At 50.1% G+C, this 24,983-nt stretch overlaps 1 protein-coding gene across 1 annotated transcript in view; it reads right to left on the reverse strand.

The window, feature by feature from the left end:
• LOC147025466 (interferon-induced protein 44-like) overlaps nucleotides 1-24,983 on the reverse strand; it is a 119,192-nt gene that overhangs the window by 22,912 nt on the left and 71,297 nt on the right. Inside the window, exons 4-5 of the mRNA XM_085886471.1 lie at nucleotides 15,063-15,163; nucleotides 2,149-2,314 (exon numbers count right to left, since the gene is read on the reverse strand). Of these exons, the coding sequence (XP_085742597.1) occupies nucleotides 2,149-2,314; nucleotides 15,063-15,163 (267 nt within the window). The remainder of the gene's footprint in view (nucleotides 1-2,148; nucleotides 2,315-15,062; nucleotides 15,164-24,983) is intronic.

Genomic DNA, 24,983 nt, shown 5'->3' on the forward strand with positions numbered 1-24,983 from the left:
GTTGACTGCGACAGGAGAGGGAGTCTGCGAGCCATGAGTGGAGATGGCCTTGGATACCATAGGAAGAGAGTTTAGTGAGCCGGGCAGGGTGCCAGACCGTGTCAGAGCATGCGATATGTCCAGGGATATGGCTTGGATTTCCTGTCTGGCATTGAGAACCTCCATCCATTGTTGGGAGAGCAGAAGCAGCATATCGAGGGTCGAGTGACCTGGTTTGAACAACCAAATTGATGATCGGAAATCAGGCCATTGTGGAAGAGGAAGGATTTAATGTCTGAAGCAATGATTGATTCCATAACCTTGCTGATGATTTGCAGAAGGCTGATTGGTCTGTACTTGCAGGGATCTGTTTTTGCACCTTTTTATGCAGGGCAGTAATGTTTGCTGATTTCCAAGCAGATGGCAGATGACCTTGAGCAAATGAGAGGGTGAACAGAACAGAGAGAGGGTGAGCAAGAGCAGAGGAGCAGGTTTTTAGGACACGTGGGCTGATGCCGTCTGGACCAGTTGCAGAATCAGTGTCGAGGTTTGACAGCAAGCTCTCCATCTTGTCAGGAGAAAAGGACACAGTCCAGGGACAGTTGTGTGTGACTGAGTAAGGTGGGTACAGAAAGCAATGAGTTTTGGACACAAGATTTCGATGCAAACACCGAGTTTCGGCATTCAGCCATTTCACGTGCGGTATCAGCAGTGCGGCCGAGGTAAGAGAGGGGATGGAGGGGGAACATATACCAGAAACAGAGTTGATTTGACACCACCAGGACTTAGAGGAGGGAGAGTGGTTTGAAAGTTCAGTGTTGAGCTGAGAACGATGTTGTTTTCTGGCTCTCCTGAGGGTAGACACACACTTGTTCTGAGATTTATGAAAGGAACTGAGATTACCCTCAGTTGGGTTTGCTTTCCACGAGGAAAAGGCAAGTTGTTTCAGGACAACTGCCTCACCACAAGCTTCAGTGAACCATGGGTGGGAGGAAGGGTAGGACAACTGAAGACGAGAGGGGATAAATCTGTGCATGAGGGAGAGCAAGTTTCTTTGAAAGAATTCCCAGGATGAGTTGATGTTGGAGAAAGTAGTGATGGAAGACCAGTCTATAAGTATGATGGCTGCTTTGGGACCCTGCCAGTTGGCTTGAGTGAAATGCCAAATGCAAATGACATGATATGCAAATGTTCTTCAAATTAATCGGATGAAAATTGACAATTATAAAAACAATTAATAAATTTGGCCTATTTTGGGTTGACCTTATGGTCGATGTTGACCTTTTGACCTCTCATAACCTCAAAAGTAATAGATGCTTGAATTCACTGACCTGATATTCAAATCCTGTTCAAATTAAAAGTCCATCGGATGAAATTTGAGGATTTTAGAAAATTTGGCTCAAATTGGCCTCTTGGTTTATCTAGACCTGTTGGTTCAATCGAATTTTATGAAACTTCAATGCAGGTCCGTCACAGGGTCGGTGACATTAATCTCTGAAAATTTCAGAATGATCGGTTGAGCAGTTTGAGCTTAGAGTGAGCGAACATACAAACAAACACACAAACACAAAAATACAATCAAACAAATGGAGGCGATCAACATACTTGTCAATTATATATTATTTTTTTTACAAAGCAACAAGAAAACCGAGTGAAAACTGAGTACTCCCTTCCTTTGGCACCCAATGATGGCATCATGTATCACCTGGTTATGGAATTGGGAAGGAGCGGTACACAACCATCAAAGAAGAAAACGGAGTAAAAACTGAGTGTTCCTTCCTTCAGTGCCTGGTAATGGCGTTTTGTATCGCCTGGACATTGAATTTGGAAGGAGTGGTGTACAATATTATCGTGGTGGATCTGGTTTAGACATTAATATTACAGTAAATGTATATTTCCCCAGGGTTTGAATGAGGTGGGGCCCTGATCACGGGCCCTGTATGACCCGTGCATGAATCCACCCCTGCGAGCAGCACGACCAAAATAACACCTAAAATGAATTTTAAATACAAGTAATCATCTATCAACCTGCATTTACAAATGTGCCCACATCGAGCGTTTCCCACATACAGACTTGGACAGAATGATGCAAGACAGGCTTATATGAAGTAATCCAGAGTGTAAAACTATCGTGTTGTGAAAGGTTTCCGTAAAAAATAAAACACTCACTCCTTGTGGTCATTTTAATGAAGTCCCCAGCAAAGTTGATCATGTGTTTGAAAGTAGACAACAGCAGGATGTCCATGTTGGGTGATGTCTCCACTTCAGTGGAATAATTTTTCACAGGGAAGACATAGTGCAAAGGGATTCCTAGTGTCATTGAGACTTTATTCATCTGATGAAGACAAAGATTTTATTTCAATTTTTATGATATAATGCATTGATGAAACAATGACAAACTTATTCATACTAGTACGGGCCCGTAGGTGCGTAAACGATGACTCGATTGGGGCATTATTTCAATGAGATCGGACCAACCGTATCATAAATGGCCATAACTTGGGAAACACCTGGGAAACATATTCAGGTCCCCAGCGTCAATTGTGACATCACATCAAATGAAGAAGAATTGTGACGCCCCTCTATCTCGCCCCTCCCTCGCTGTCCTCCTCTTGCCCCTCCTCTCTCCCCTCCTCTCTCCCCCCTCCTCTCTCGCCCCTCTCTCTCGCCCCCACTCTCATCCCTCTCTCTCCCCTCTCTTGAATTGTGACGCCCCTCTCTCTCACCCCCTCTTTCCCCCTCTCTCCCTCCCCTCTCTCGCCCCTCTCTTGCCCCCTCTCTCCCCTCTCTCACCCCTAGTCTCACCCTCCTCTATTCCTCCTCTCTCTCCCCCTCCCTCACCCCTAGTCTCGCCCCTCCTCTCTCCCACCTCCTCTCTCTCCCCTCCTCTCTCGCTCTTCTCTCTCACCCCCTCTCTTGCGCTGCTCAATCCCCCTAGTCTCGCCCTTCCTCTCTCCCCCTCCTCTCTCGCCCCCACTCTCATCCCCCCTCTCCCGTCCCCCTCTCTCGCAGACATTGGTCGACAGATAAATGGCCGTAACTTGGGAACTGCTCGTCCGATTAACATCAAACCTCGAAAAGATCTGATAATTTTTTTAAGTGATTCTTCACCATTTAAGATATAGGGCTATAAACTATATATAGCGTGATATCTCAAAACATTGTGGACAGGTAATGACAAACTTTCGGTGGATGAGTTGGGGAGGTAACAAGAACAAGCTGATTAGATTTTGGTTCAGGTCTGGATCCAGATCTGGCCCATCAGTGGGAGACAAAACGTAAACTGTTCAGCCTGGCAGAGTTATGCGCTTCACCGAGTGCTGGTCTCGTTTTCTATCTGCTACCACCTTCACATCTGATGTTGTATCAGTGTTCCAGTATACTTGTTACCTCTGCTCCTCCTCTGATAGTTTATTGACCCTAAAATGTACAGGTAATAAAAATGAGTACTAATTACATGCAAACGCACCAGGTGAATTTAATCAAATTGCATTCTTCTGATGAAATGCAGATTGGGCTTGTGATTTGTGTACCATGCTTTCTCCAATGCAGCACTTTCTAAGTTATGTGTTCCACCCCAGAATGCTTTGAACTCATGAAACAGAAACACCTAGAAATAGCGATCGTCAGGGAATATGAACTTCTATAGTGTGTGCATATAAGGATTGTTACACAAAACGACTCACATAGCTTCTAAAATAAGCTGAATATTATTGGAAAGTTGTTAAGAGAAAGCTGCGGTGCGCCTCTGCACAAGGAAAGAGTGAGAGGGAGACATCTTATCTGATTTGGGTACTTCTGAACACTGGTGGGAAGCACATAACCGAGGCTTGTGAATACACAGGGCAAATTTAAAATCAACTATTAAAATGATCGTACTTACTGTTAATTATGTTTATGGGCGAGTGGGTGCTTTGAGGGCTCTCTAAATATGGGTGTGGCCCCAGGGGCACGGGGGAGGGAGTCTGGGGGGGGGGGGGTTCCTCCCCGGACTGGTTCCTCCCCGGACTCACTGGGAATCGCAGGCCATTGCACACGAATAAGTTCATGTTGCAGCGGGTCGCTAATCGACCGTGAAAGCCAATAACTTGACCCCGTGACCAGTGTGACTTGGAACTCGTGGTTGCCTTATCGGGGAATCACGCCCTCGATGCGTACTGGCCTTACTTACCTGAACAGGTGCAGCTGAGTGGATCTGCGCAGTGCGCACCGGCTAATAAGCAGATTTTAGGAGTACAACTTCCTGGCTATGCTAAGTTGTGGACCAGGCTAGACCAATGGAGGAAAAAACAAAAAACAAACGGGGTTCATTTATAGCAGGCATATTTATTCTAATAAAGCGAGGAAAGTTATGTGGAACTGCATTGTATTTATTTACCAATGTACAGTGGGGGAAAGCAACGAATTTGTGGGTGCAGCAAAATAAACGCAATATTCAAGAAAGAAGACAGTGCAGAGTTACCCTGAATAAACATAGACAATGTTAACTTGTGCTATGGCAGGCACCACACACACACACACACACACACACACACACACACACACACACACACACACACACACACACACACACACACACACACACACACACACACACACACACACACACACACACACACACACATACACAGAAAATTAGGGATAGCCCAGAGAGATAAGAGGCAGTTGAGGATTAGCGACCTCTTAACACCTGGTGTGGTCGGCGGACCAGCACAACCCAAATTCTTCGGAGGGGGGAAGGAAGAAGGAGAACTGAAGGTGTCTATCGTGTGGGAGTGAGAGGTGTGAGTGAAGTGCAGTGTGTCATGTGGCATGGTGTAAGAGGAAGATGTGAGAGGTGCGAGTCAGTATGATTCACTTTGAAAAGAATGGTTGTTCAGGACGAGCCCATGCCGATTGCTCTTTTGCACCCACAGTGGATGATATATAGATGGGAGAGAAATATGCGTAAGAGAAAGACCTTACCAGAATTGCGTAAGGGTCTGTAAGTGTAAATGTTGAGTCTGAACTGAGCGTTGATGAAACAAGAAGGATTCCGGCCCGTTCTGGTCGTTACTTGCTCCACTCCGATTTCTCGCTCGGCTGCGCTGACTTGTGGCGTTATTTGCACGGCACTGAAGCTTGCCCAGTTTGCCGAAGTCTGTCACCTTTACTGTCTGGCAATGTCGGCTCTCTCTGAAAGCTCCAGCAGTCTCTGATGTCCGGCAATATGTGTCAAAATCTGAGCTGAATTGCTCCTTTTATGGGCCCTGAGAGAGGGAGGAGCTAATATTCGGATCAAACGAAGCTGTAAACATTTTCAAACTCCAAAATTATCCTGTGGTGAGTCTTTGGAAGCGCTCTCCAGCCACGAACGTGCGCTAATTAGCTATTTAGTGTGGCTATTTAGGGCTATTTAGCTATTTGTGTGTGGCTATTTCAAGTGTGGCTATTTAGGGAAACCAGGGCACTATACGTCTTCAAATTAACCCCAGCACATGCTCGCGCTTCGAGTTATACCCCGAAACAACTCGACTCATTTCTTCAGCATCTTCCGAGGCTGTGGTGAGCGTCCAAGGGATAGATAGCAGTTGTGGTGGTTGAAGAGTGGAAAGAGAACGTTGTGGCATTTGTGGTGAAGAGATTGGGAGAGGTGATTGCAAATATGGCGTTGCAGTGAAAAAGGAGGGATTGTTCGTAATGGTGGTATTCTGGTGAAGAGGGAGGGGTTGTTCATAACGGTGGTGTTTTGTCATGAAGACGTGGAAGTAGGTTGTTGTGGGGATTTTTAGGAGACTTATGGAGTGGTTGTGGTGAGCATTGTAACGTATTTAACATATGTTACAATATACTGTTGTGGTTGACGAAATTCGCAAACCAGCATTCAGGTCCCTCAGGTGAGATATCTCTGTAAGTATATGTGTAGTTAGGCCCAAACCCGTTGTTTAGAGGGAATAAATGTCATTCATTCGGGCTGCGACCCTTCTAGATAGCCGTTTTTCTTTTACTATCTTTATTTTGGACCAGCCGCCATTACTACCATTACTACCACCACCAACCACGTCTCAACAACCATCACACAACAACCACCAACCGCAATGCCGCTTCACAACCACAGCCACGACCCTTGCCGTCACATCTCGCTCTCGCAACCATCGCATCACCGCCATTCCCGCGCCGCTTGTGGACACCGATCCTGGACTCGTGCAGGGCGCGCGCCGAGCGGCGGGTGCAAAAACACCAGCCTTTCCGAAGAAATCGGATCAAAAACGATTCACGCCCACTTCTGTTCCGTCCTATCAGCGAGCATGGGGCGATTTGGCCCTGCCTCCAGGTGCGTCGGAGTATAATCGCTATATGCAGATTCGCGGATCAAAAAGCATTCACGCCCACTTTTCCTCTGTCCAATGGGGAGCCAGCCAGAGGTAAAGGGTCGAAGGTGAAGGAGTGAAGCCACGGGGGCTATAAAGGGCCGCGTTCGCTCGCCAAGAAGGCAGTTGAGTTGGGAAGAGTCGGAGTAGTTGAGTCAGTCAAGAAGAGTTGAGAAGAGAAGAGTCGGAGAAAGCAGTTGGACGGAGCTGAGAAGAGTGGAGAGTGGGAGAGTTGGAGAGGTGGCGGCGGCGAAGGCAGTCGAGAGGGCGCTCGTGTCAGAGTCGGGGAGCTGCGGAGAGGAGAGGCCGGTAACACGACCGAGGTCGCGGTGGAGACGCTCGTCGCGGGACCCGAGCCAGCGAGATATCCTCCTTCCCCCGAGCATCAACAACCCCCTCCTGTTTCCCCCCGTGCTGAGATAGTGCGAGAAGGGGGCCCCGTTCCCACCCCATACCAGGCAGTGCCAGCGAGGCCCGCGGAGTCGGGGCGCCACCGCCATTTTGCGGCTCATCACCAGACGGGTAGGCTCGACGCGGTCTCGGCCCCAGGCCCGTCTGCCCCCTCATCGTTGAGGGTGGTCCCTTTTTCTTTTGCTTTGAGTATATGTGTTGTCGGCACCGTCTGTGAAGTAAAACTGCATAAGTGTTGCCGTGTGCTCGGTAGTCGGTAGTAGATCTGCATTGTGTTTCTCTTTTACATTTGCTTTTTGTGCATTATTGTGGTGTTTCTTCTTTTACATTTGCTTTTGGTGTATAATTGTATATGTGTGCTTTCCGTTTGCTGCGGAATAAATGTGCTTTATGTTGAACTGTTTCGCCCGTTTCGCTTCGTCTTTTCTTTCATTTCATCTCCATCTTACTTCACGTAAAGGGTTGGTAGTGGGCTAAATCCGCCCGAGAATTAATCGGAACCGTCGAGGCCGACGATAACACCGCTCGGTTATCCCGATAGTACGGAACGGGTCGCTTAAAGTGGCCCGTGTCCGAAGTGGACCTGCGGCGAGGTGCGATCGTCCGGTCTACCCTCCGTGTGGGTACTTAGGTAGGTCGAATTTGGCGAGCAACCCTATCCCACGCGGGGGGCTGATTGGCACGATCGTGGTGAGGCCGAAAGGCCCACCCGTGACTAGTTCCCGGCGTTAGTCCGAGAGGGTCACGACGGGATTGTCCGTCCGGTGGGCGACGTGCTGCGATTCGAGTTACGTGGCCGCTCGCACGCCGGCGGGCGCGAATCCGCAACACTGGTGTCAGGTCGTGCGATATAAACTCATCGCCCTCCTCGCGGCACTGGTATCGGAGAACGGGAAAACGGGCTCTCCTTTCTCCAACTAAATTCACGGGAATCGGTCCAGGGGTGAGAGGAGCGACCCCCGATTCCCTCCAAATTACGAGCGATTCAAATTAACCCTTTACGAGAAATAAGATGGCGTCTCAAGGCGAGCGGGAGCAGGGGGTATTAGAAATGGATGTAGAATGTATAGAATCCATGGTCCAGGATGAAAACCCCGAGCAGGAAATGTTGGTTGTGCAGGAACACGAACTCGTCCAACTGAACCCAGAGCCCGAAATAGGTGCGGCGGCGGCCGCGGTGTATGACACCTCCCCTCCCCCTCTCCACCAAACCCCCCCCCCCCGATCCTTGCCGAAACGGCTCACCGAAGCGCACCCGACATGGCCCAGCTATGCGCCATGCTGGCGGCAATGACAGCGAGGATGGATACAAACACAAATGAAATGAAAAACGAAATAAAAGGCATGAACGAAAAAATGGAAACAAACATGAAGGAAGAAATGAAAGGTCTGCGGGGTGAGACGCGGAACATGGGCCGAAGCCTGCAGGTGGGCATGAAGGCAGTAACCGGGGAGCTCAAAATGGCGACGCCACGTGTGGGAGCGAACGAGCTGGGAGGGAGTGCAACGGCTGTCGGGCCCGCGGTGGAGGCGGGTAAGAAAAAAATAATTCGGGGGACGTGTTGGGCGAGGGTCGTGACGGTAACCGAGAGGGACAAACTAATTGGGGTGACGGAGACGTGCACGAGGGAGATAACAAGGGAAGAGACGGAAATAATAGTTGAGACAAGGGAGGTAAAGGGTGAAGAGGTGAATGAGTTGGCAGAGACACGGGAGATGGGAACGATAGAGGGAAGACTACACGATGAAGACGGGGATAGAGACGCACACACACACACGGAGGTAGTGGAGGACAATGGGGGTGAGCTGGTGGACTGGGTGGAGACCCAGTGCGAGCAGCGGGATGGCCTCCTCCAGGAACGAGGGGAGGGAGTATGCCCCCTTGAGGCGAGTCACGACCAGGTGGGTTCGGTCGTGCTTTGCGAGGTTGAGGGGACGGGTGCTGTGGACGGGTGCACGCCGAGCTTGGGGGGTATAGAGGCCCCGGAGACCCTTGTGGGGACACGAATCCCCAGTGTGGTTGTCCCGGCGTGTGTGGTGTCGAGGTGTGTGTTCACGAGTGTGGCGAAATGCGTGCTGCAACGCACGCATAGCGCGGGTCCAAGGGCGTGTGTGAGAGCGACCGGGTGGGTGACAAAGACCCCGTGTGCGGAAGCGACCCCGTGTGTGAGTGGTGTGGTGGTAAGTGTGCAGAAGGGCGTGCTTCCCAGCGCGCCGTGTGAGTGAAACACCGCGGGTGAGTGCCCCCGCATGTGTGAGTGAGGCACGGTGTGTGGATGAGGCACCGTTGGCGAGTGCCCCCGCGTGTGTGAGTGAGACACCGCGGGCGAGTGCCCCCGCGTGTGTGAGTGGTGTAGTGGCAAGTGTGCCAAAGGGCGTGCTTCCCAGCATGCCGTGTGTGGATGAGGCACCATGTGTGAGTGTCGGCGTGTGTGTGAGGGAAATGGCACGAGTGAGTGAAAGGCCGCGAGTGAGTGGAGCCACGTGTGCAAGGGAAATGGCATGCGTGAGTGAGCGGCCGAGTGTGAGAGAGACAGCGTGTGCAAGGTCGTTGTGTGTAAGGGAGATGTCGGTCGGCATGTGTGAACATGCAGCCGCGTCTCCCGGTGTGAGTTTAATGGTGAGGTGTGTTAGCGTCATAACACGCGGGAGTGCGTGTGTGGAATGGAGACGGAGACTGCGACAGAGGAAAGAAAGCCGAGTAGCGGCTGTAGTTGTTTCGGGGACCGTGCCGGGTTCACCCAGCAGCGAGCACGAGGTCCGTGCTGTGCAACGCACGAGGCCCCCACGTGCTCGCTTGCGAGAGTGAAGTCCCGATCCGGAAACGCCAGCGGTGGATTTGCCGATCCCGCGGATGGACAAAGTTTAGGCAGGATCACGGATTTGGACCGGACGGGTTCTCCACGCGATCGTGTGTGTTAAGCTCCAACGGGCAAAGCACATGTGTTCGCGTGGGGAACCCCTCGAGACGTGGGGCTTGTGTTTTTTTTAATGCGCACGGTGACGTCATGGCTGCACGTGGGGTTGGAATCCGTCAGGAGGGGTATCCCTGCCGGATGGTACCGTCCAAGGAGGGACGAGGAACACGTGCAGCTGCATGACGTCACGGGCAGGTGCAAAGTGCGCGAGCTGTGAGTTGCCGCGCTGGTGCTGCGCATGTGAAAAAAAAAAAAGCAAAAAAAGCAAGCCTCACTTTCGGGTGCACAGGATTCCTGGGCAAGGGGTGGAAGACCCCCTTGACCAGGGCACAGGATGGAAACTAGTTAGGGGGAAGGGTTAGCTTAGCTAGACCGACTCCATGGGGCAGGGGTAAGTCCTCATGGAGCCCGTGGAATGGATTAGTTAGAGGGATTGTGGCCAGATTTAGGATGGGAAATAAAATGATTTTTTTTGAGAACAGTGACAGACTTGTGAATGTGTAGAGGGGACGTAGTTTAGCTACGTAGTGTTAAATGGGGCGTGCTGTAGTTTAAGGGACGACATGGGAGCACGAGTTAGTTAGGGGATGTAGTTAGAAGGATGGCAGAGTTCAGCGGTGAGTGTGTTGAAGAGTTGGTGAGTGAAGTGGAAGCATGTGCTTGGTGAGTGAGTGAGGCCAGCGGGTCTGTGTGAGTGGAGCGAATGGGGACTACATGGTGCGATGAGTGATTGGGGGGAGGAGTGACTCCCGCCCAAGGGACCCCGGGGTCAGTGTAGACTGAGTTAGTGGGTTAGTCAAATTAACAAAAATGGAGGTTGTTTTGTTGTTGGTGGGGAAGTAGGCTCGAAACCCGTTTGGAGGGGTGCAGGAGCCCTGTTGATGGGCTGGGAGCGTGGCTGCGAAAGGTGAGTATCGCTGAGTGGGTACCCCGGGCACCAGGCTAGTCGGCAGTAGTAGGCCAAGGGCCCATGGGGGGCCGGGATAGCGTAGTGGGCACGGGTGCGCCTGCTTGGTGCGGGGGCCCGGGGCGCCATTAGCCGCGTGGGCAGTGTTGTGGGCACGGGTGACCCATGGAAAGGGGCCTGGGAAGCCAGCCTGCCACGTGTGAGTTTCAGGGGAGGTGCCATGGGGGGCACTCCCCGGTGTTTAGGGAGCTGGTAGGCTCGGAGGCAGTGTAGTGCCCGGGGGTGCCATAGCTGGAGATTCGGCAGAGGGTCGTGCCTGCCAAAGGGAGCCACGTGTCCCAGCCATGAGACCGTGTGAGGGCACGGAGAGAAAATTGGGGGGCGAGGCCCGAAATTGTGAGGACACCAACACAGGCGACGGGAATCTGGGTTGTTAGAACGAAGAGTTTAAGCGAGAGGCTCTTGTTGAAAGCCCCGGGGTAGTTTAACAGTTAAATGGATAGGGTAGAATAGGAAGTGTACCCCTCCGCACCATCCATCCCCTCGCTCTCGTTGTGGGCCGCTGGACCCACTTTGTGTTATCGATCGCTGAAGTCTGGGGAGGCCATTCTGAGGCTTCGTTGGGCCTCGACACAGGACGCTAGCTCTCCCTTGTTCCCCTCCGGGAAGGGAACGTAGGGGTTGGGAGTAGGCTAGGTGACAGGATAGGTTAGCCGAACAAGGACAGTACAGGGGGTTAGGGGACGATTTATAGTGGGGAAGTAAAAATAAAAAAATAAGTTGGGGCTAAATTGGGGTTTGACAAATTAATGGAGTGGGTATAGACAGTGACAGGCAAAGGCGATAGGTTGGGAGGGAGACCGTAGGGTAGGTCCGAGCCCGCCTTCCGAGTGGCCAGCACCACCGCACTCCCTCCACCAACCTCCACTGAACGGCAAAGGCTGGCCAACTTCATCTGCTGGCTGCGTTGCTGCAAGGCAGAGGCCGGCCAACTTCATCGGCAGCTGTTGTTTTGCTGCAAGGCCTGTGCCGGCTGGATCGGCTGCAGCTGCTGTGCTGCAAGGCCTGTACCGGCCGCATCGTCTGCAGCTGTTTTCTGCAAGGCCTGTGCCGGCCAGTTCATCTGCCGGCTGTGTTTGCCTGCAGCGGCCTTCTTCTGCAGGTTGTGTTTGCCTGATCACCTTTGCCATGCCATGCCCACTGCCCCTGTTCACCAGCCCTGTTCAATTTTTGCTTTGCCCCCCCCCCCTGTTCATTGCCATGTGCGCCAGGATCAGAAAGCAACAGTTTGCAAGCTGCGAGAACTGCCCTGTTGGCAGCTACAACACGGGCCTGCAGTGGCGGGCCGTGCACCGTGTTTGCGTTCATCCATACATTCGTTGTGTTCATTGCGTGTGCCACTTGAGCTGGCACGGAGACTGCGTTTGTGCAGCCCATGCACCGTTTTTCACTGCGTTCAGTTTCAAAAGGGAAGGCCTTGGACTGCGAGTGAGCAGCCGGCCACGTTCCCCGTCACCTGCATTGTTTGAGCCAGAGACTGCATGCGAGCAGCCTGGCTCCCTGCTCACTGCTTTCTTTTTGCAGAGTCCATTGATCCTGGGCCATGGTTTAGTGTAAAATATGTAAGTTAAGTTAAGATGTACTGTACATATGAGTGCGCCCCCGGCATGTCTGTCTTGGCGCCGGCAATTTTATTTAAGTCGTCCGTGTGAGTGAGTTTGTTTAGGTAGTTACTCAGCCCTCAGGCTATTTATTTTGGGGACACGAATACCATGAATGTCGCACTCAGGGATCCGTAGGTAAAATGTACTAGGGGAAAACTACACATGATGGCACACGAAAATTTGACGACTCGGGACGAGTCTGTAAAAAGGGGAGGGGGTAGTGTTGTGGTTGACGAAATTCGCAAACCACCATTCAGGTCCCTTAGGTGAGATATCTCTGTAAGTATATGTGTAGTTAGGCCCAAACCCGTTGTTTAGAGGGAATAAATGTCATTCATTCGGGCTGCGACCCTTCTAGATAGCCGTTTTTCTTTTACTATCTTTATTTTGGAGCAGCCGCCATTACTACCATTACTACCACCACCAACCACGTCTCAACAGCCATCACACAACAACCACCAACCGCAACACCGCTTCACAACCACAGCCACGACCCTTGCCGTCACATCTCGCTCTCGCAACCATCGCATCACCGCCATTCCCGCGCCGCTTGTGGACACCGATCCTGGACTCGTGCAGGGCGCGCGCCGAGCGGCGGGTGCAAAAACACCAGCCTTTCCGAAGAAATCGGATCAATAACGATTCACGCCCACTTCTGTTCCGTCCTATCAGTGAGCATGGGGCAATTTGGCCCCGCCTCCAGGTGCGTCGGAGTATAATCGCTATATGCAGATTCGCGGATCAAAAAGCATTCACGCCCACTTTTCCTCTGTCCAATGGGGAGCCAGCCAGAGGTAAAGGGTCGAAGGTGAAGGAGGGAAGCCACGGGGGCTATAAAGGGCCGCGTTCGCTCCCCAAGAAGGCAGTTGAGTTGGGAAGAGTCGGAGTAGTTGAGTCAGTCAAGGAGAGTTGAGAAGAGAAGAGTCGGAGAAAGCAGTTGGACGGAGCTGAGAAGAGTGGAGAGTGGGAGAGTTGGAGAGGTGGCGGCGGCGAAGGCAGTCGAGAGGGCGCTCGTGTCAGAGTCGGGGAGCTGCGGAGAGGAGAGGCCGGTAACGCGACCGAGGTCGCGGTGGAGACGCTCGTCGCGGGACCCGAGCCAGCAAGATATCCTCCTTCCCCCGAGCATCAACAACCCCCTCCTGTTTCCCCCCGTGCTGAGATAGTGCGAGAAGGGGGCCCCGTTCCCACCCCATACCAGGCAGTGCCAGCGAGGCCCGCGGAGTCGGGGCGCCACCGCCATTTTGCGGCTCATCACCAGACGGGTAGGCTCGACGCGGTCTCGGCCCCAGGCCCGTCTGCCCCCTCATCGTTGAGGGTGGTCCCTTTTTCTTTTGCTTTGAGTATATGTGTTGTCGGCGCCGTCTGTGAAGTAAAACTGTATAAGTGTTGCCGTGTGCTCGGTAGTCGGTAGTAGATCTGCATTGTGTTTCTCTTTTACATTTGCTTTTTGTGCATTATTGTGGTGTTTCTTCTTTTACATTTGCTTTTGGTGTATAATTGTATATGTGTGCTTTCCGTTTGCCGCGGAATAAATGTGCTTTATGTTGAACTGTTTCGCCCGTTTCGCTTCGTCTTTTCTTTCATTGAATCTCCATCTTACTTCACGTAAAGGGTTGGTAGTGGGCTAAATACGCCCGAGAATTAATCGGAACCGTCGAGGCCGACGATAACACCGCTCGGTTATCCCGATAGTACGGAACGGGTCGCTTAAAGTGGCCCGTGTCCGAAGTCGACCTGCGGCGAGGTGCGATCGCCCGGTCTACCCTCCGTGTGGGTACTTAGGTAGGTCGAATTTGGCGAGCAACCCTATCCCACGCGGGGGGCTGATTGGCACGATCGTGGTGAGGCCGAAAGACCCACCCGTGACTAGTTCCCGGCGTTAGTCCGAGAGGGTCACGACGGGATTGTCCGTCCGGTGGGCGACGTGCCGCGATTCGAGTTACGTGGCCGCTCACACGCCGGCGGGCGCGAATCCGCAACAATACGTATTTAACAAAGGTAACGTATTTAGCACTTGAAACGTATGTAACAAAATCAGAACAACATTTTGTTTGTTTGGTTCTGGAGCCAACACAGAAATTATAATACAGATTTTACATCTGTTGCTAAAAGTAGAATTGTGTGTATGTGTATGTGTATGTATGTTTGTGTGTGTGTGTGTGTGTGTGTGTGTGTGTGTGTGTGTGTGTGTGTGTGTGTGTGTGTGTGTGTGTGTGTGTGTGTGTGTGTGTTTGTGTTTGTGTGTTTGTGTGTTTGTGTGTTTGTGTGTTTGTGTGTTTGTGTGTATGTGTGTATGTGTGTATGTGTGTGTGTGTGTGTGTGTGTGTGTGTGTGTGTGTGTGTGTGCGTGTGTGTGTGTGTGTGTGTGTGTGTGTGTGTGTGTGTGTGTGTGTGTGTGTGTGTGTGTGTGTCCATACTGCCACTCATTTATATTAACAGAAAATGGTACAAGCTCAACTCCTCATATCCACGGATATTTCTTGTGTTTCCTATAATTATTCTCGCGAGTCAGATTTGCATCCAGCAACATTATTAAGGTGAAGCATTTTGAAATTGCCACTCCTTCATTTAAATGCAAACATTTATGTTTAAAAGACTATTTGACTTAAATTTTGTGCCGGCAAAAGTAGGTTTACAAATCCCCAGGGGAGCAGAAGTGAGTTGCTGAAAAGGCACACATAGCACATGCACGAAAGGAATCATTAGCATTCATACTTCGTTTTGAAAGTTCCGTATTCATTGCAATGACAAATTGGGTCTGGACACCAAGTGAAACAGGCTTTCACAAATTGGGTCTGGACACCAAGTGAAAGTGTATTCCTGGAGGCATTACCTTTTCATTGATGTCTTTGCTCCTGAAAACCATGGTCAGATCTTTTTCAACTTCTGTGCATGCCACATCACAGTGGGTAAGAATGACAACCTGTGGAATACCTGAAAGACAAAGAGAGCAACTGTTACTTTCATGTCATTCGAAGGACAGTATCTGATTTTTTTCATGCAGATCATGAAAACAAAAGTACTTTTTAATCCACTCACGAAAAAGGTTTTGTCTTTCTGTGAGTGAGTGTATGTAAAACTGTGAGTGTATGTGTGGGTCGTTGGTTGTTATCTCCATATGCAGGTTTCAAAAGGTGGAATGGAGTCTTCCCAGGTCTCGAAGTGTCCACCTCCGTTTTAGTAAGGCATCATGATTCATGGACAAGCGGTCCATGTGGGTCGTTGGTTGTTATCTCCATATGCAGGTTTGACAAGGTGGAATGGAGTCTTCCCAGGTCTCGAAGTGTCCACCTCCGTTTTAGTAAGGCATCATGATTCATGGACAAGCGGTCAAGTTTTCTTGTTCTCAAAGTTTTGCTCCAAGGGCTCTTTTCAGGATCCTAACTCAGCTCTGGACAGCTTTCTGGTATATTTTTTTAAGATCTCTGTGAGCTTCTTCCTTATCATTCCCTTTTCTCCAATGATCACTGGTACAATTTTGGCACTTTTCAGCTTCCAAGGTCTTTTTACTTCATTTTTGAGGTCTTGATATTTGGTCATTTTCTTGAGTACTGTGTTTAGGCCAAAATCGCTGGGTACTGACACCTTAATTAGCAATGCAATGTTTTTTTTTAGTACACAAGTGCAATATCTTGACATAATGCTTTGTTTGCTCTTATCATGCTCGATGGGATCATCAGGTCGTATGTGAGCATAACTTCCTTGCTTTTTAATGATCGCTTTTGATTCATGTTTCCATGAGTTTTCTGAAACTGGGATATTAAAATTTTTGCAGATGTGCCAGTGGTTACTCTACATACTTTGTCGTGCCTGTATGTGTACAGCTGTTGTTGCATAAGTTTTTTTTTTTTTAACATCCTAATCGGAGGTGGCTCGCAATTTCTGTTTCTACCTTGCAGAACTTACACTTCTCCGATTCTGATTGACTCAGTCCAACCATTTTCTTCAGTCATTTGTGTGGTGTCATTGGTCTTGGGTATTTATTGATTCATTCTCTATCCCAGTTGAGCTCACTTAGTCTTAGCCATTCCAATGAGCCATATTTGTCTATGCCCAATATATCCAACTCTTTTTAAAAAAATATATCGCTGCTCTTTCATCATTCCCCCAGTTGTCAGTGTATTGTTATGGAAATGGCCCGTATTGGACTAGTAAATATAGGATTAGCTCATATCCCCCATTAAATGCATGTTTAGCTAGGTTGTTTGGTAAAATGGACGTAACATGTGTGTCGGGAGGTGTCAGACGCTGTTTTATTGTTTGTGCGGTGGTGGTGGAAAGAGAGCTCCCTCTTCTTCCTTCCCCATCCTGGACGAGGCCCGCCCAGTCGGCTGAGAGGGTTTGGCCAAAAAGAGGATGTGAAACTAAGGGGAGGAGTTTGTCGGCTTCGCTGAGGGCGGCGTGCTCGTATTACGAAGCGAGTGAACGAATGAGAAACTGTGGGAGAGAAAGAGTTCAGTTTGGGAAAACAGTCGCTCTCGAGGCGTGCTCATGTTTTCGAAGCGAGCGAACGAAGGAGGGACAGTGTTGGATCTGCCGGGAGAGACGCTGAGCCTGAGCATGCTGAGTCTGGATTTTTGGCAGTAAGAGAGGCTGCCTGCACGTCGAGTCTGCCATTTTGGGCAGTGGGAGAGGCGGCCTGCATGTCGAGTCAGCGATCGACTCTTATGAGGAGGTGATTCTGCGGTGAGAGAGACAGTGGTCGGCTTCGAGAGGCGAGCGTAGAGAAGGAAAGAAAAGGTGATTCTGCAGAGAAAGAAACTGAGAGGACGGAGTTGAGAAGTCGGGCTTCGAGGCGGGAAGGCAAGAGAGGAAACGACGGAGCCTCTGACGGTCCTTGCTCACCTCACGGCTCGACACGTTTGACGATCCACTTGCCGGAGCCCGGCACCTCGATTTGGCCCTTGTCTGGTGAACAGGCCAGGCCTGGATTTGTGTGGTGGACCTTGGGAGAGATCGGCTTAGGCCCATCGTTGATCTGGTGGTCTTGTGCCGTCGGCCTTGCGCAGGGTTGGAGCGCGCGGAGACCGCGTGTGGTGCGGAAAAGGAAGAGTACGGCACCGCCATCTTGCCACGCAGCGCGTTCGAGCTGGGGGCTCGAATCTATGGACATCCGCTTGTTGCGAGCGACATTCGTGCTTTTTGACACTTTCCGCTCGTCCATGAAACATCACCAAGTACTCCGTCTTGTCTGCATGCATGCTGTCTGTCTGTCTTGTCTGCACGTTGTATAAGGCATATCTCGATAGCGACCCCCTCGAAACCTGTAGTCCGTAGTTCCCTAGTTAAGAACAGGTTAAAGATTGCTAGTAAAAACATTGTCGTGAATGGTTTGCTTGTGTCATATTCCCCGATGTTCCCCAATAAATCTGGTTGGTTCGTATGAAGTTGCCGCTCTGGATCAATTCGTGTCACGTCGAAGAACGATCCGTTCGATTGGCATATAAAACCAAAATGGTTACAGATTGGCAGAAAATGCTCGGCATCTGACAAAACCAGTCTGTAACCGGGGTTCTGTTTCCCCAACTGGTAAGGTTCAGGATTATGTTGGTATCGCGATTGAAGACGCGTGACCCGAGGCCTGTGCTGAGCCAGCCGGCATTATAAACCCCGGAGACGGTGGTGGTGAGGTGGCGCCAAGGATCGGGTGAGAATCCCGCCACCCTGGATCCGCAACAGTATATTTGTAGATATGTCACTTTATATTTTTATTTTGTCTTTTTTGCAATTCACTGCTGTTTCAGTTTCATGTGTGATATCTTTTATTCACACCTGTCCTTGGAATTATAATTTTAATGTGGGTAAGGGTTGCTTGCTGTCTTTGTGTTTGCACACAAATTGAATCTGGGAGTCTGCTGAACTTTTCTCTTACTCAGCCAATACGAAAATTGTCACTTTGTGTGTGCTTCATGGGGATCCATCAGACCACTAACTCCTCATCTCGACAAGTCCATTCTCAGGATGTATTTTTTTTTTTAATATTACACCAGCAGGGGGTACCGGGCATTGCCTATTGCTGTTCTAATTTTGTTCACATTCTATTTTTTGTGGGGGCCTAAAACACTTCCCAACACCGATGATGGAATGGCGTCAGGGATAATTTTATATTACCTTTTATGTATATTGTATAGGTTCAAGGCCTTCAGCGTTTTTTCAAAACTTTGAATTATTTTTGCCGAAAACACTCCTTGGTACTCAGAGATGAACCTTTGAAAGTTTAAAAAATATCCATTTTTGGCCATCTCTGAGAAAAATGGTGACACACACAAAATTCTCTCATAAATGTGTAGATTTTGTGGAAAGTGAAGAGTATCCTTGTCTTTATATCTGGTTTATTGATTTCTGATTGCAGCCAGTTTATTGTTCCACATCTGTATTGGAATATTAATTTGCAGTGCCGGGTTTGCAATGGCACCAACAGAGCCTCGGCACAAGGCCCACAATCAGAAGGGTATGATAGCGACCAAGATTCTTTTTGAAGTGTACACATCGTGATATGTTTCAACAAAGACTTAGAACAGTCACTCGGTAGAGCGCATACCTCTGCCAGTCTGAACTGAAAATTTTACATTTTGTATCCCACTGAGAGGCCAGATCTGGATCCCAACCTGAACCAAAATCGAAGTATCTTGTTCATGTCACCGAACCAACTCATCCACCTAGTTTTGTCATAACTTGTCCACAACTTCTTGAAATATCATGCGATAAATTTGTCAGCTCAAGCCAGATTAGATCTGTGGCTTGTAACACGTACCATGTAAACCTGCACTCGCCTGTTTCCTTGTTGGGTTGTCAGCGACTAAACCGTCTCCCCGACCAGCTTTCAGGAAAGGAGGGTGAATGGATCAGGACACCCAGCAGGATTAAAAACAAAACCTGATAAAGAGCAGTGGAGCTCCTTCTGATCCAAAGGCCATCCATTTCTAGTGCCTGACTGTGTCTGTGGATATCCTCCTACAGTTGGGTTAAATTTTGTTTCGGAGGTAGGTGGCAGGATTTGTAATCCAGCCACCGTAAAACCCTTCACTCCACAAAACACACTAAAAACAAAAAGAAAATTGAAAACCCACTCCAGGGGAGTACCTCCTGTGCAGCTGCCCTTCAAAGCCTTTGGAACCCCACTCCTTGATGATAGGAAGAAACACATGAGGTAACCTTCCCGGGTTGGATTGTGGTAGTGTGTGTCAGGGTGGTGCTGAGGTGTCATCCAACAGATGGCAGGCGCCTTGCGTTAACCTGAGGTGTTCCCTTCAGGTGGGTGCCTGGAATGTCCTCTCCCTAAGAGAGGATGAACACCTGTCTCTGTTATAATCTGAGCTCAAGCGCTTGGATATCAGTATTGCAGCACTCTCTGGGGCTCAGAGACAGGATTATGTTGAGATCATGGTGGGTGGTTAAACCTTGGTCTGGTCACTCTGATGGTTACCATGCCCAAGGAGTTGCTGTAGCTTTGTCCAATAAGCTGATTCCAATGGATAATTGAGGTATCACCAGTCAACAAGCATATTATGAGACAAAGGATTCTTCACTAGGTCAGGTCAGGTGTGGGAGCATGTGCCAGAACAGCGAGGCGCTGCGTCCACTTTCCGCCGGTACTCCAGGGGCCTCCGTCTGGCCATCCCCCAGGCAGATGCCAGGCCCATCCCCATCTCCTTGAGATGATGGTCAACCTGCTGCAACCATGAGGCACGTGGTCGGCCCACTGGCCTCCTCCACTCATGAGACTCCCTCGCTGAGAGAATCTGGTGAGCAGGATCAGCGTCAGGAAAACGAGCCACATGTCAATACAGCCGCAACTGACGCTCACGGACTATGCAGGTAACAAATCTCATCCGAGTCTCTCTCAGCAACCGCTCGTTGGACACCAGCGAAATCCGACCAGCGATAGCCAAGGATTCTCCGAAGACACCTGGTACCAAAGGAATTAAGTCTCCGTCTCAGATCCTTGGTCAGAGTCCAAGTCTCGCACCCATAGAGCAAGACTGGAAGTACCAAGGACCTGAAAACTCGGACTTTCGTCCTCCTGCACAGGTACCGGCAGCGCCACACCCCATGATCCAGTGAATCCATGACTCCCCAGGCCTGACCCAGACGTCTATTGACCTCTGACTCGCAGCCAGCAGAGACATGATTATCACTGCCAAGGTAAGTGAATCTCTCCACGACCTCAACATCCTCACCACAAACAGACACAGACAGGACAGCAGCATCCAAGATGTCATCGAAAGCCTGGATCTTAGTTTTGACCCAAGAAACCCGTAATCCCAGCGGCTCCGACTCCTCATTCAGCACCTCGAGGGCCCCCAAGAGGATGTCTAAAGTCTCCGCAAAGATGACTGCATCGTCTGCAAAATCAAGGTCCGAGATCTTGACATTCCCAAACGATGCACCGCAACTTGATCTCTCCAACATCCTCCCTAAAATCCAGTCCATACAAGTGCTGAAAAGTGTGGGGGCAAGTACACATCCCTGACGAACTCCAGTAACAACTGGAAATAAGTCAGAGGTGGTACCACCACACTTCACAGCACTCTCAGTACCAGAGTAGAGTTCAGACATCAGATCGATCAGTTTTGGTGGCACCCCATGAAGACCAAGAATCCTCCAGAGGACATCCCGATTCACTGAATCTAACGCTTTACAGAGATCAACATAGGCTGCAAGCAGCCCCTGCCGAAACTCTCTGCGTTCGGTGAGGACACGAAGGGCAAGGATACGGTCAATCGTTGACCTCTTTGGTGTAAAGCCTGACTGCTCTGGACGCTGGTGCTCAAGCAGATGGTGGCGAACCCTATCAAGAATTATCCGAGCAAAGACCTTGCCCGGCACTGAGAGCAACGTCACCCCTCGGTCGTTGTTGCAGTCTTGGCGATCACCCTTCCCTTTCCAGAGAGGGACAACAAGGCCCCTCTTCCAGTCAGTTGGGATGATGCCTGTGTTCCAGGCAGAGCACAAAACTGCATGCAACGACACGAGTGCAGCATTTCCACCAGCCTTGAGAAGTTCGGCATGGATGCCACAGATCCCTGGAGCTTTGCCCCGTTTCAACTGGTTCACCGCAGCCCGTGTTTCCACAAGCGAAGGTGGACCACAGTTGATTCGAGGGTCAGCAACAGGGATTGTAACACCCTTGACGTCCAACTCGACAGCTGGGGGATCAGCCTGGTACAACCGCTCAAAGTAACCGGCCCAGCGGGCCTTCACTTCAGACTCCTCTATCAAGAGCCTACCACTCTCTGCTCGAACTTCAGTGCTCCGAGGGATGGGCTTGGATGAACGTATTGCGCGAATTCCCCTGTAAGTGGGATGAGAATCACCTGTCCACAGGTGATGCTCTACCCACTCACAGATTCCTCGCACATAGGCCTCCTTGTCCACCCTCAGTGCACGTACAGTTTTACGCCTCAGCTCCCTGAACAGCTCAGCTCTGCAATTCAGCCTGGCCCTGCGACTCTAGTCAATGGTATCCAATGTCCCTTGAGAGACAAAATTCTTCTTTGCCCTGCGGTGAGTTCCAAGACATCCACCGGCAACATCAAGGACGGTGGTCTTGAAGATGCTCCACAACTCTTCAGGACCCCCAAAGCACCCAGACCCCCCAAGTGTCCACTCAGCCTGTTCGCAAAGTCCTCAGCTACTCTCTCATCCCTGAGCTTGGCAACATCCAGCTTAGGCTGGGATGGTACCATTCTCCAGGATTTAAGGTGCAGCTTTAGAGTTGCTACAACAAGCCTGTGGTCAGTATTGAGGAACTGAGCACTCCGGTAGACCCTGCAGTTCTGGATCATCCTCCAACGACCGTCAATGAGGACATGGTCAATCTCCTTTGCCACACCGCCAGCGTTGGAATACCAAGTCCAGCGATGAGCTTGTGGGCGCTGAAACCATGAACCAGCCACCCTAAGTCCATGACTTCTTGCAAAGTCAAGGAACTTAGTGCTATTCTGGTTCATAGTTCTTGACCCATGGAGACCAACACACACCTCATAACCATCCCTATCAGATCCAGTCGATGCATTGAAATCCCCCAAGACTAGAAGTTTATCTCATCTGGGGCACTGATCAACCACAGACTCAAGTGTGGCGAAGAATGCATCATTCACGGTGAGATCACTCGCCTCAGTCGGAGCATAAACAGAGACCAGGGAAATGACACCTAAGGAGTGACGAATCCTTAATCTCATAATACGCTCGTTGACCGGTGTTACCTCAATTATCATTGGGGTCAGCTTATTGGACACAGCTACAGCAACTCCTTGGGTATGGTAACCATCAAAGCGACCAGACCAATACTAGGTGTAACCACCCACCATTATCTCGCCGCAATCCGGTCTCCGAACCTCAGAAAGTGCTGCAATCCCGATGTCCAAACGCTTGAGCTCAGATGATAACAGAGACAGGTGATCATCCTCTCTTGGGGATAGGACATTCCAGGCACCCACCCGAAGGGACCGCCTCAGGTTAACCCAAGGAGACCGCCATCTGGTGGACGACACCTCAGCACCACTCTGACACACTCTCCCGCAATCTGACCCAGGGATGTTACCCCGTGGTTTCCCTCCTATCATCAAAGATTGGGGGTCCCGAAGGCTTTGCCCCAATCCTGTCATCCGGTGAGCTGCCCTGTGAAGGGAAGCTGCACAGGAGGTACTCCCACGGAGTGGGTTTTCAGATTTTTTTGCGTTTTTGCGTTTTGCGGAATGAAGGGTTTTACGGTGGCCGGAGTGCAAATCCTGCCACCAACCTCCTAATAAGAAGTAACCCAACTGCAGGAGGATGTCTGCAGACACAGTTGGGCACTAGATATGGATGGCCGTTGGCTCACAAGGAGCTCCTCCGCCCTTTGACTACTTGATTCGTCACTACTTGGGGGTCTTTTCTCTGGTCTCTGTATATGCTCAGACTGAGGCGAGTGATCTCACCGTGAAGGACACATTCTTTGCCATGTTCCAGTCTGTGGTTGATCAGTGCCCCAGGCGAGATATTCTTCTCGTCTTGGGGGACTTCAATGCATCGACTGGAACTGAAAGGGATGGTTATGAGACATGTTTTTTCCCCATGGTTGTGGAACTGTGAACGAGAATCGCACTAAGTTCCTTGACTTTGCAATAAATCATGGACTTAAGATGGCTGGTTCATGGTTTCAGCTCTGACAGGCTCATCGATGGATTTGCTATTTCAATGCTCGTGGTATGGCAAAGGAGATTGCCCATGTGCTCATTGATGGTCACTGGAGAATGATCCAAAACTGCGGGGTTGACAGGAGTGCTTAGTTCCTCAATACCAACCACAGGCTTGTTGAAGCAACTCTGAAGTTTCAGCTTCAATCCAGAATAATGGAAGCATCCCAGTCGAGGCTAATGTTGGCAAGCTCAATAATGAGATGGCAGCTGAGGAGTTTGGAAACAGGCTGAGTGGGGATTTGGGGCGGTCTCGGTGCTTTGGCGAATCTTGAAAAGTTGTGGAGTGCTTTCAAGACTACCATCATTGATGTTGCTGGTGAATGTCTTGAAACTCACCATCAGGCGAAGAAGAATTTTGTCTCTCAAGGGACACTGGATACCATTGACCAGTCTCAGGGCGAGGCTTAATGGCAGGACTCAGCTGTTCAGGCAGTTGAGGCGTAAAACTGTACATACGAAGAGGCTGGACAAGGAAGACAATGTGCGAGGAATCTGTGAGGGGATGGATCATCACCTGTCGTCAAGTGATTCTCATCGTGCTGACAGGGGAATTCAGGCATTGCGTTCCTCCAAGCCTGCCCCTCGGTGTACTGCAGTAAGAGCGGAGGGTGGTGGGCTCTTGACAGAGGAGTCTCAAGTGAAGGCCCGCTGGGCCAGTTACTTTGTGCGGCTGTACCAGGCTGATCCACCATTTTTTGAAATGGATATCAGGGGTGTTACCATCCCTATTGGTGACCCTCCAATCAAATACAAGGTCCGTCTAAAAAGTAACGGGATTGAGTCTGCTGTGTGCTCCACTTATACAACTTGAATGAACGGGTTTCGTCACAGTCTTTTGCAACATTCCCACAATATATATGATTGGTGATGGTTGACTGCACTCATTGTGTGATTTTTTACAGGTCGTGCTTTACATGTTGTCTCGTCTGAGTTGTCGCGCCATGATTGATGGGCAGAGAGCCAATCTGAAGTTTCTTGACAAGCTTGGCAAATCACCTTCCGAATCCTTCGCAATGCTGCAGCAAGTCTACGGGGAAGAAACGATGTCACGTACACGTGCATTTGAATGGCACAAGAGGTTCAAAGAGGGACGGGACAAGGTTGAAGATGATCGACGGTCTGAAAGATCTTCAACGAGCAGAACGGCAGACAACATCGAGCGTGTGAAGCAGATCGTGCGCACAGATCGTCGACTCATGGTGCGGAAGATTGCTTAGGAACTTTCCATCAACAAGGACACTGTCTGGAACATCGTCACTGAAATACTCGAAATGCGCAAGGTGTGCACAAAGATAGTCCCCAAGCTGTTGTCCGAGGACCAGAAACAGCAAAGAAACACTGTCTGTCAAGACATCATCGAGTGCCTCAAGGACAATCCAGACCTGCTCGGGAGAGTCATTACTGGCGATGAATCATGGATATTCAAATACGATCCCGAAACCAAACGGATGCATTGACGCACTACTCCGCCGCATGAGCCGATACCTGACTTGACCTATGCTGTATTTCGTTTTTGGCCACATCTCTCAAATGGAGAAGAATCACTAGAAAAATTAAAAACAAAACATTCT

Source organism: Eptatretus burgeri, chromosome 6 (genome assembly GCF_056783735.1).
Source record: "Eptatretus burgeri isolate ZD-2024b chromosome 6, Ebu_testis_v1, whole genome shotgun sequence".
In the NCBI taxonomy this organism is placed as follows: Eukaryota; Metazoa; Chordata; class Myxini; order Myxiniformes; family Myxinidae; genus Eptatretus; species Eptatretus burgeri.